Source organism: Nansenia antarctica (assembly GCF_963989245.1).
Source record: "Nansenia antarctica genome assembly, chromosome: 7".
Classification (NCBI taxonomy): domain Eukaryota; kingdom Metazoa; phylum Chordata; class Actinopteri; order Argentiniformes; family Microstomatidae; genus Nansenia; species Nansenia antarctica.
In genome coordinates this window covers 8,039,297-8,052,236 of record NC_137677.1, presented here as the reverse complement: position 1 = coordinate 8,052,236, position 12,940 = coordinate 8,039,297, and the positions used below count along the sequence as shown (strand labels likewise).

The window sequence follows — 12,940 nt, the reverse complement described above, 5'->3', positions numbered from 1 at the left end:
GTGGAGGTGGAGGTGGTGGTGGCGCCACTACCCAGAGGCTGCAGGTGGACTTCACCCTGCCCTCAGCCCCGCCTCTGCTGCCCTCACCCGCCATGGCCCCCTCCGTCTCCGTCACCGCTGACTTCGGGGCCATCAGCAGTTTCCTGTGCCCCCCTCCTCCCGTCCAGCACCCCCGCTCTCTCACCCAGTGAGGGGGAAGGAGAGGTGTCTCACCCCCCCCACAGAGAAACATTCCCAGCCTGGATCGTAATAAAAGGTACGGTGCTTTCCGGTGCTGCTGACCTGTCTAAAGTGAACTGATGATCCACACAGTGGTGTTAAGAAGCCCTCCAGAGGAGGGGGTGTATTTTTTCCCTGCACTTCCTGTGCCAGTGCGTGGTGGGAGACGGGCCCACCCTAGACTGGTGTGTTTACAAGGGTGAGTCCCCCCCACTCTTCAAACTCAGAAGCACAATTTTTCCTACCTTGCCTGTTCTGGAACGGCACGTTCTCTTTGCCCTATCCAACGTCAGGTTACGGTGGGATTGGAGAAGCGGGTGGGATTCTTTGGTAGCTACCGAGGCCAAAATAGGTTGTTGCAGTGGTTTACTCTACTCATACTAGGATGCTGCTAGTGACTGTGTTCAGGCTGCCCCAACACTGACTCCTGTATGCTGCGTCGGAGCAGTAGGACCAGACGAAGACTTTTTCTCTACGGTCACTTCTGGTATGTCTGTTTCTATGAGCAGGGTTCAGTCTGCACTTCTACGTCTGTGTGCTTCTCCCCTCGAGCGCCGTCTCTGACTGTGGACCTCGTTCTTAGAATCAGTCTCCCTGGTTCACTGTGTGTTCTTAGGCCCGCCTTGTTCTTGGAACATCCTGAACTGATTTTTTGGTTGTTTTTTATATACAAGACCTGTACAGGAACACCAAGAAACAATGCTTTCAGATTCTGTCACTATGTTTTTTTGTTTTTGATTTCACTGCTTTTGCTGTTCCCGGTTTTTCAGGTATTCCTCCGAAAGGTTTTTGCGACACACAAACCTGAGTTCTGAGGCGGGTAGTTTTGTGTTCTCATTCAGCAGCACAGTTGATTTTGACATTTTAAAAAGGGTTGTGTAACAGTACAAAAGCTCCCTCCCACAATTGGCCTGACAGCCATGGTAGTACTGTAGGGCAGGTCAGCCTGTGTTCTAGATCATTCTTGTACATGCTACGGTAGGTAAAGTCACTGAATACACAGTAACTCAGGTTTAGTAGGCTAGGGGGGTCTTCCCTGTTTCTCATCTCCAGGTTTGTGTGACCCGCATGATGTCGCTCTGAACAGCAACACGTCTCACACCTTTGATGTGGATGTTTGATGTCGGATGTGGACTGTCATGGCCGTTGAACCTGACGGTATAGAAGCAGTGAAGGACCCTGACCACATCCGCCTCAGGCAGCCGACCGACCCAGAGGCCTCCCTTGGTGCAGTACACTATCCTGCCACTAGAGGTCCTCAGCGTAGCTGAGTCCGATCCATCCGGCTGGGCCGAGCCCCCTGACGGCCCGCCCGGCACCCTGAGAGAACCCGTCCCCTGTTCTCACCCTGTTCTCACCCTGTTCTCACCGCCCCAGTGGCAGAAACTCTCTCCATCTCTTTATTTATTTCCCAAGTCTTATTTTTAATCCCTGGGGTCTTTCCGCTATCCCTATTATTTTGTCCCCAGCTGTTCTGGATCCATGTTCTGTTTGTGTCTGAGGGTTTACAGGAGACTGGGCCACGCTGACTATCAGGGCAGGACACGGAGTAGAAACACTGCCTTTTGTTGATTCTTTTTTTTAGCAATTTATATTGTTCTGCTTCTGTTATGTTGGTTTGTAATTATAATTATTATATTTTGTACAAAAATAAACTATAAAAAAAACTGTTGACAGATAATGAATGGTGTTGTTTTCCAGTCACACTTCTGCACACATGCATGCATACACACACAAACACACACACACACACACACACTCACTCACACACAAACACACACGCACACACAATTAATCGTTTATTTGGTAAAGCATTACAGCAAAGAAACCAACATATAACAGTCATACCCCCGCCCCACACACACACACACAGGCAGTGGCTGCACCTGCACTCCAATGTTATGCAGCATAACATGACACATTATACCCATAATGTAGTAGGACTAGCTCTCTCAACCCATGCCTTGTATTGAGGTTGAAGGGAGTGAATGTGAGATTAATTGTTCTGCCAGACACAAGGAAGAGGACAGCAGCATCTCAGCACAGTCAGATGACCTGTTATGAATTCAGGTCTAGTCTCTCGCATCAGCAAAGCTTAAATTGGCTTGTACAAAGAAAATCTATTCTGCTCAGGGTTAGTGTCACATGCATATCTCCAAAATGTATATTGATAGGTTGGAATGACATCAGTATCACCATAGTCACTCCTTAGCAATAACAATTATCCTTGGAATTAGGGTGTTTAGACTAGAACACAAAGTTGATGTAAAGGCGACAGATTGGTGGACCTTGTCCATGTGTTACACGGGTGGCACCTCCAGGAAGCTGGCTTATTTGGGTTCGGGAGCACACAGACAGAATTCATCAATTGAGTATGTATATACTGTATGCACTGTAACGAGTGATCAAGCATGACGTGTGTGTGTGTGTGTATGTGTATGTGCTGACGCTGTTGTGTCTCCCCTGAGGGACTCCACTCTATTTCCATCAGGGTCCCATAACTGGCTGACACCAGCAGGGGGCGAGCTAACAGAGGAGACAAGCAACCTACACAGATCTTCATTCAGGTACGGTAGGTGAACCTACAATTTTATGTTAACATAAAAAAAAATATATATATATTCTGATGTTTGCTCATGTACAGTCATTTGCGATAGGGTGTGATATTCTCTAACCTGTCAGAGTTGGTCTACTTCTGCATTTCACCTCAGAACAAGAAAATGGAAGAATTCTTGATCTAAAGTCAATTTAGTCAGTTTTCTAAATAAAATATACTAATATACTACTACTACATGAACTCGTACATACTGTATACTAATAACACAGTGTAGAGCAGGTTATGGTGCATATGGTATGATTTCTATCTGATACACTGCGGTCTGTTTGGCTCAGGGTATTCAGCCTCAGCTGCAGATAAATATTTACACCAGACTGACTGTATCTGTGTGTTGGCTGGGTTCCCACGGGCCATGTGCCTCCCCTCCCCTCCCCCGTCTCCACCAGGCTTTGATCTGAGAGCCACTCAGAGATGAAAGATGGAAACGTGTCCTGGGATGGTCAGGAGTATCATAACACTAACATCATAGGCCTACCATAGAATATCATTGTGAGCTTAGAATTCTAAGGTTCTATCTCCGTTTAGGGCAGTTCAGAGATATTGAGCGTCAAAGTTTTTACATTCCGTTATGTTTTGTGAGATGGAACCTTTGTATTTTATTAATTACTAACTAAAAAATGTAAACATTTTTAAAAATAACACCACACAGGCATTAATAAACACCGAATGGATCAGATTATGTAAAAAACTCAATTTCGACATAAATGGAGATAGAACCTTATAATTCTAACGTCCCAATATTACAATATTGCCTTTGGAAATTAGCCAGATCATCAAGTGTGATTCCTAAGGTGAAGAAGTTCCTTACAAGAGAAGAATAGGTCAAACTATATAATAAGAATACGATTAGAAAAGGGAATTATTTTTGTTCATCATTTCTTTGAAGTTTTGAAAACTTGATGAATACTTTATGAGGGTCCAGCAGCAGGGCTTTGCTTTCTCTTTCTTTTAATCCAGATGATTGTTGGTTTTGTAACTGTACCCTGTTTTACACTGTTGGACTGGTGTTGAGTGGGGACATATTGTACTGTACGTACATTTCTGTCCCAATGAAGAACAGGAGGAGGACCTTCAGAACTGGGAGGAGGAGAGGAAAGCCAGGAAATGGGGTGGAAAAAAGTTTCCTGCCTGGATCTGTTCAAATTAACTCCACCCCCCCCTTCCCCACACACACACACACACACACACACACCCACACACACACACACACACACACACGCACACACACACACACACACACACACACACACACACACACACACACACACATCCCCTGTGACCTACGGCCAACATCATTAGTGCATGGCAGAAAGAAAAGCCCTAGGTCAAAGTTCCACTAGTGAGTAGGATGTTGGGTTTGAATAATTTAACCAATTATAAGCCAATGGACTGTAAATGACCTTTAACCCTTGAGTGGTGTAGAGTCTAGAACCATTACATACCTGAATAAAAAAATACTAATTTTTCATGAGATTTTGCAGCGTGTTGTGATTTTGTGTTTATCTCAAATGTGATGCATTCTCAAATGACATACAAGTCAATGAAACGTCATAATGTTTTAAATTCTTACTATTGTGCTGCAACTATTGTAAGAGTTGATCATAATGTTTCATAATAGTTTATCCATGTAACATAATGTTTCATGATAGTTTATCCATGTATCATAATATGTCATAATAATTTATTCATGTATCATAATGTTTTAAATTATTACTTTACTCGTCTTAATTACATTTGCTACTTCCTCTCCAGACATGGCAGATGTTCAGATTAAATCGGTTGTAGTTAATCCTCAATTATCCCAGATGAATTATAACAGAAATTCTAATCAGTCACACCTATCATAAAACACTAATCTGAATGGTGCCCTGTGAATTAATTACATTTACTGCACTCAAATTACCGTCTACTATCCTAATGGACAGTCTTGTATTTCCCTACTCACACATCATCATATGGAAGCTTTGTTTTTGAGCATTTAATGTTACACATCATAAGTGAATGCATAAGCATTTTTAACATCTGTTAGAAATGAAGGCCTCCTTTAGGCTGCAGGTTGTAACAACACCGCCCTCTAGTGGCGAAAATAAATAAATACAGAAGGTGATGCAGACAGAGTGAAGACTTCAATATCATAACATTCACATCGATCCCATTCAATAATTCAAACTAAAACCATAAAAGAATATTAAAAACGTAATTAACTGCCACCTGCAAGTCAAAGAGAGAGGGAAGGTGGGATTAGACAAGAGAAGAGCAAATAAATTCAATCCATTTGTAATAACATGTGTAAAATGGAATCTACCTACCTGCAATAGTGTAGGATAACCAGTGTTTGACATACCACTTACCTGCATCTGTGTGTGATGAAAAATAACATGTTCTTCATCACAGACCTTCCATTACTACATATATTTAATTTAATTTAATTGATTAGACTTTATTTCACCTTCACCAGTATATCTTATTATCTTAGTACTTATCGTTAAGCTCTAAAGCAACATGTTGCTTATTCTTAATCTAAACCTCTTACATACTTACAGTGTACTTAACTTATTAACTATTCTAAGGCAACATTAACCAGCTGATCAGGTTTTTTTGTTCAATTGAAAGCTGTTTTAATATTGTTGTATCTGCTAGAAGGCAGGTTGGCAAACAGGGCATCCAAAAAGGATTTAAGCTGGTCCTGGGTCTTGTAGCCATTGTCAAATTCAGAGCCGGTGCCAAGGGCAGGTCTGGGGCCAGGGGCAGGTCTGGGACAAGGGGCAGGTCTGGGGCCAGGGAAGGTCTGGGGCCAGGGGCAGGTCTGGGACAAGGGGCAGGTCTGAAGCCAGGGAATGTCTGGGACAAGGGGCAGGTCTGGGACAAGGGGCAGGTCTGGGGCCAGGGAAGGTCTGGGGCCAGGGGCAGGTCAGGGACAAGGGGCAGGTCTGGGGCCAGGGGCAGGTCTGGGGCCAAGAGAGAGGAACTCCTCTAATATCTTTAAAACACAGGTAGTTATGTATCTATAGTAAATCAATGCTCACCAGACTAGAAACCAAACCATTGGTTAAAAGACAATAAGAGGTTAGTAGAAACGTAGAAAACAGGAATGTGCTCCTACCTGAATCCCAGTACACATCTTGGTCTCCGTCTTGGAGAGGAGATCAAGCTGAAGGTGAAGACCATAAGAACATTACCCTTTACATAGAGACATGAGACCATAGAAATGGAATTCTTATGTCATGTGACACTGTTCAATTCTAAATCTATTCATGAGACACTCACATGTCGGTTGTTCACTGAGTCTACTGTTGTCTGGCTCAACCACATCCAGGTCACGACCCCGGTGACCTCACAGAAGCTGAACCATTTGACTTCTGAGCTCTAAAGTAAAATCAGTCAAATAGTTTCAATACATTTTAGGGGTATGTACAGGTTAAATTGTACGTAAAAAATGAAATACTCAAGTATTAGGTAAAGCAGGATCAAGGAGTGATAATGTCATACAAGAAGCCAGTAAGTGCTTTTATACATTGGCTCTCACTGCAGGCAAGGAATTAGAACATCTTAATATATTCCTTGAGTGCAGGTAGCCTTTTCAAGATTAAGCCTTAATATCACATTCTATAGTGGAATATTGGAGATGTTCTACAATAGAACACTCAGCTTACCTGTAGGCCTCTGAAAGTACCCTCAGTTAGGAGAAATTCCCAGAACTGATGTGACTCACAGGTCACCTCAGAGGTGAAGTCCTTCTGTATTAGACAGAGGCGATGTTAAAATTGGCTCAAACTACAGTGAATACACCAACTGGGACACTGTATGTGACGGTCTTGGTGCTCTTACCTGGAAAGTGGCCAGTGGCCCGCAATACAGGGGGCAATACAGGGCGCATGTATGACCTTTTGTATGTCAAAGTCTTGGTGCTCTTACCTGTAAAGTATCAAAAAGAGTGGGAACCCAGCAGTAGATCATCAGTCATTTTGGTATGAATTTTGCACGTCCAGAAATGCAGGCTAGCTAGGGCTAGGGTTAATAAACAGGCTAGCCGTCATAGATGAAGTTCACCGTGTGTAAGCTTGACAGACATTTCCCCTGCTCATTACTGTGTACAAATGTACTGTATGGACTGAGGCCTCAAGAGCGCTTCAGCAGACACCTAGACACACTACTAATTTGTAAACTCTGGCTATGGCCCTGCTTATAACCATGAAATGGCAGGCTCATTAGGAGAGGACGAGAAGACCCCTCTCTCTGTAGAAGGCAGGTTATGTTTGTTGACATTGACAAGCAGACGACCATCTGGCTCAGAGGGGGAGGTGGTCCAGCAGCAGAGGAGAGAGGCTGAGGTGGAGGATGACTCATCTCACTGTCAGGAGGAGGGATGGCTGGAGGCTGACACTTCTGGCTCTTCACATTGAATATGTGAATATTATGTGAATATTTTTGAATTCGATTAGATTTCATTTTACTTTATTGTCATTGCAGAATACAAGTACCAGACAACGACATGCAGTTTAGCATCTAACCAGAAGTGCAAATAGTGATATAGTGCAAATATGATATGAGGAATACAATACAAAATTGGATATGTGCAGTTATGAAATGATAAGTACAGTATTAGAGTCTCAAATGCAATTTTTAAATATATGAACATATTTGTAACATAACAATAACAATTGTTTCCCTTGACTGTGATAAGACTCTTTTTTCTGTGTTTACAAAATAAATAAATGTATTTCATCGGGACTATATCATCCTACACTATAGTATAATGTTTGTCATATCTTTTTCGAGAGAACTATCCATGCAGTTTGCTCAAAATTGGGTCAGATTCTTGAATAACACTGATACAGACTACAATAAACTACTGTAAAGGAGATTCTCAGAGGTTTAGAGAGTACATCATTACTTAATGAGAGTTGTGTTTATGGCTTGAGCTGGAATGCGTACTGCTGTTCCTCTGTTATGGGAAATCAGAAGATCAGATTAGTTCAACCATTTTCCCACACTCCCATTGTCTTCCCTGTTGCCCAAGCAGAGTTGCCCCTCAGCCCGAGCCAGCCAGCCCCAGTGTGTGTTCATAGCCCATGTCCTGACCTGCTCCTGGGAACCTGGTGTGCCCTCCCCCCCAGACATTCTCTACACACTGCAGGCCAACATGTAAAACCACATCACCTACAGTATACACTCCTACAAGTTTAAATTCAACATTGATTGTCATATGTACTGGGGAACGTATGACAGTACAATGCAATTCTTACTTGCATGCTCTCCTCTTTGAAAACACAATAGAATACAATAGCAGTACAGGAGCGTGATAGTAGCACAGAATACAATATGAACTCAATAAAACAACTGTTGTTTATCTGTGACGAGATTCACACTGTTGTGTAGTGTGTCTCTATGGAGGTTGGGTGAATAGGGTAAACATTCCAACTAGCATTTATGCACAATGCTTATCCTCAATACCTAACCTAAGCTAACGGATATGCTAGCTCCTACTCTGTGAACAGAGATGTTGGCACCAGATTTCACCCAGGACTGGCCCATATAATACTTGCAACACTTGCCAAACTTTCTGGTACTGAGCCACGTGCAGACTAGATCCGGCCCACAATTGTCTGTTGACTGGTTATGCTAATACCTAGCATACTTGTCTATGGTGCTTTCTGGGGAACAACAGCTAGGCTCCTAGCCTAGGCCTCACAACTAGTTCATTCCTAAGGCTCCCTTAAAATACCCTGTGGTACCCCTAAAGTGTACAAACTCCCTACATCAGGACCTGAAGGATGATTTGATATGGACTGGTCATGTGTCAGTCATTCTGTGTTGTGTTATGGATGTTATATGTTTGTGCTGGATTATTTGTATACCATTGGACTAATTTACTACCGTACTGTATTGTATTATATTGCATTTCATATCATCGTACTCTGCACAGAACTGTTGCACTATTAAAGCCACTGTAAAATCCATCACTTTATTATGTTATCAATGTACGGTTACTTTTTTTACTTACTTACGTTACTTATTAGTATTGTGTTATTATTGTGTTTTGTATTTGAATTCGGCAATGTCAATGTTGAGGAGCCAAAGCCAAAGAATTTTACTCTTGTGTACTTTTTCTGAATCGGATTCTGATTGTGAAGGAGGGCTCTTCATAGAATCCATAATTCAGGGGTAAGATGGCAACAACATTCTTCTTCCAGTGTATTAATATTAAAGCGTGTGTTAATTTAGTCAATATTGTTACATCGATTTCCATTAAATTCCAACATGGCATCTTGTAGGCCAATAGGAATGTTTACATCTCTCTTGGAGGTATATTGGACTTTTGTGGCGTGTGTGTGTTTGTGTGTGTGTGTGTGTGTGTGTGTGTGTGTGTGTGTGTGTGTGTGTGTGTGTGTGTGTGTAGGTAGGTGTGTTTGTGTGTGTGTGTGTGTGTGTGTGTGTGCATGCCCCCCAGCACCCTCCACTGCTCCTCGGCTCTGGAGGACCGTTCAGACTGCTAATGTGACCCACATGAGATAAGTGACTCTACTGTGGATAAGTGACTCTACTGTGGATACGTGACTCTACTGCACCAAGGTGTCATTCAAGTAAATAAAAAAATATTTAATTGAAGTAAAGCTCTGATAAACGACCGAACGCTAACCAAAACATATTATTCTGTAGGCCTTCAGTGACGTTTCTAATCTGATTGTTTTCTGTTTGTCTCATGCAGTCTCCTCCCAGGAGTCACGTTAATTGCTCTGTGCTGTAGTTCAATGTCTCCTGCTGGTCTGAGAGTTCCCAGAATGCACTAGGCCCAGGGGACTGCCGTGCCATGAGTGTGTCTGACACATTTTTGATGTTAGATTGTGTTGCTGGTCATTCCCGCCTGTCTCTTTCCCTGCTAAAACAGCCACTAAATCTGACTCGGTTTTACATGCTGTATAACAAACGTCTAGTATGCAAAATGATGCCAAACTATGCTTTTGTGTTTTGTGTCTAACATGTACAGTATGTGTTATATTGTCAATACCATCCCACAGCACCCAAAGCCCGCCTTCTTCTTCTTCGGCGTATGGGTTGTTGTTTTCCTCTCCACTCCACCAGGCTCGGGGCCGAGGGGCTGCCCTTTTACCACCCCGAGACCTGGTTGAGGGGCTCACCCGGGCTATATTTCTGGACACCCCTCCAGAAGCCACGTCATCGTCTCGTCATCTGATACCGACAGACCATGCATCCTGTTGGGTGGGTGGTACACCGGGCAATCCAGGATAACATGGTCTGCGGTTTGGTCCTCTGCGCCACACTCGTACGACGTATTTGGGGCCAAGCCCCATCTGTGCATTGATGAGCAGAAACGCCCGACGCCCAGAGCCCTGATGCCTGTCTCCACGGGACGGTGTTGGATGATTTACGACTGGAGGTGCCATGGCCTGCGGTCGGATCCCCGTCAGCCTGTGGTTTCCCTGTGGAGCGCTGGGCCTCCTGTGAGCCTGGGGAACATCACCCACACTGGGAAACACTGAGCAACAAGACAAGCACAATGACCATCTGTCAGTAGGTCTGTCGGTTCACCATTAAGCTCATGGGCACACATAATTTAATACCATTCCTCCATTCCATTCCATGCATTCCGATGAGCCCTGGCGTCCTCCGGTTTCTATCTCCACCAGCCTCCCCCGGTGGGGTGGAGCTAGTTATTTGTAGTATGTGCAGTATTGTCCTAAAGCAGTATGTAATGGCAATATATACATCAAAGAAAGACTTGACAGACCAGTTTTTTGTCTTTGCGTGAGAGCTGGAACAGGTGAGAGAATATACCTGTGATAAATGTGTTCCCCAGAGGGTGTGGAGCGGGCGAAAGTGTGCTACAGGTTGTGAGGTGGGCGTGGGGTTAGAGTGTGGAGCGGAAGCTGGAGAGGTACTGTCAGCAGGGCCGGTCCTAGGCATAGGCGAACTAGGCGGTCGCCTAGGGCGCCAAATGCCTGGAGGGCGCCAAATGGCAAAAAAAAAAAAAAACATTTTTGCTTGTTTTCTGATTGCTCTATTAATGTTTGAATATGTTTATTTGTACCTTGTTTTCTGATTTCTGTAATTGTAATTTATAGAAAACTACATTTTTGTCTTGAAACCATTGTTGTCCATATTTTTACTGTTGAATGTGTGGGTGGTGATGAGGCAGTACTGGTGGCTTAATGCTTAATGCTGGCGGAAAAGCTGAACTCCTTCTACGCCCGGTTCGACGAGGGGCGAACGGAGGTAACCACAACACAAACACCACTCTCCAGCTCTCAGCAGCCTCACCCTCACAGAGCATGAAGTGAGACGCGTGCTGAAGGCGGTGGACCCCAGGAAAGCCTCAGGGCCGGATGGCGTCCTGGGACGGGTGCTGAGGGACTGCGCCGACCAGCTGGCCGGGGTTTTCACCAACATCTTCAACCAGTCCCTGTCCCAGGCCACCATCCCACCCTGCCTGAAAACCTCAACTATCATCCCAGTCCCGAAGAAAAGCACGGTGAGCTGCCTAAACGACTACCGCCCGGTGGCACTCACACCAATCATCATGGAGTGCTTCGAGAAACTAGTCCGGGCCCACATAGTCACACGCCTCCCGCCCAACCTGGATCCATACCAGTTCGCCTACAGAGCCCACAGGTCCACAGAGGACGCCATCACGACGACTCTCCACTCCACTCTATCCCACCTGGAGAGGGGAAACAGCTACGCGAGACTGCTCTTTGTGGACTTCAGCTCTGCCTTCAACACCATCCTTCCAGACAGGCTAGTGATCAAACTACTAGACCTGGGACTATCACACTCTATATGTGCATGGATAAAGGACTTCCTGTCTGACCTCCCCCAGAGGGTGCGGGTGGGCTCCCACACCTCCACAGCCCTCAGACTCAGCACTGGGTCCCCCCAGGGCTGCGTGCTAAGCCCCATCCTCTACAACCTCTACACCTACGACTTCACCCCCGTCCACCCCAGCAACTCCATCGTAAAGTTTGCAGACGACACCACCGTGGTGGGCTGCATCTCGGGGGGGGACGAGGCGGCGTACAGGGATGAGGTAGAGCAGCTGAGCAAGCTATGCAAGGTTAACAACCTGCTGCTGAACCAGTCAAAGACCCAGGAAATCATTGTGGACTTCAGGAGGAAAAAATCTGAGGTCCAGCCCCTGCTCGTCGATGGAGGGAGCGTGGAGAGAGTCTCAACCCTCCGATTCCTGGGGGTGCACATACAGGATGACCTGTCCTGGAAGATCAACACAGCAGCCATCATCAAGAAGGCACAACAGCGGCTCTTCTTCCTGAGAGTCCTCAGGAAAGACCACATCGGACAGGAGATGCTGGTGACCTTCTACCGCTGCGCAGTGGAGAGTATCCTCACCTACTGCATCTGCATCTGGTTCTCCAGCTGCACAGCCGCAGAGAGGAATGCGCTACAGAGAGTCGTGAGATCGGCCCAGAAGACCACCGGCGCCCCCCTCCCCTCTCTGGAAGAGCTGTACAACACACACTGCCTCAGGAAGGCCTCCAAGATCTCCAGAGACCCATCCCACCCTGGGTACGAACACTTTGCTTGGCTGCCCTCGAACAGGCGGTTCAGGACCATGTTCGCAAGGACAAACAGACTGAAGCTCAGCTTCTACCCCAGGGCCATCCAGGCCCTGAACACAGCAAAGACCTAGGTTCTAGGCCCTGGACAATCTAGACAAATTGATGGCAGCTACTAGATTGAAATCAAGTGTAATACTGAAACACAACTGTGTACATTTCAAACCTGCAAACTGCGACACTTTAAATGTATGTGCAATAACACTATGTGCAATATGACAACCCTAGGGTACATAAGGTTCAGAGAATAGGAAATGTTAGAATAGGTATAGCATAGCATAGAGTACAGCACAGTGTTTTATTTGTATAGTATAGTATAGTGGATAGTGTACATAGCCTTTATTTATGTAAACCAGCTCTTTTCCCTTCTTGTTTTTAGTTTTTTTTTTCCTAGCACCAGGGGAGCCCCCCCCCTCCCAAATTTTGTTGTTTGGTACCTGTACTATATCAATGACAATAAAGACCATTCATTCATTCATTCATTCATTCATGTGGTGGTGGTGCCCTTAAA

General features: G+C 45.0%; 1 protein-coding gene across 1 annotated transcript in view; it reads left to right on the top strand.

Annotated features, from left to right (window-relative positions):
• The window catches only part of mier2 (mesoderm induction early response 1, family member 2), a gene marked incomplete at both ends in the record, with an annotated part of 39,811 nt that extends 39,620 nt beyond the window's left edge, over positions 1-191 (top strand). Inside the window, one exon of the mRNA XM_080536053.1 lies at positions 7-191. Within this exon, the coding sequence (XP_080392179.1) occupies positions 7-191 (185 nt within the window). The remainder of the gene's footprint in view (positions 1-6) is intronic.
• Between the last annotated feature and the right edge of the window lie 12,749 nt (positions 192-12,940).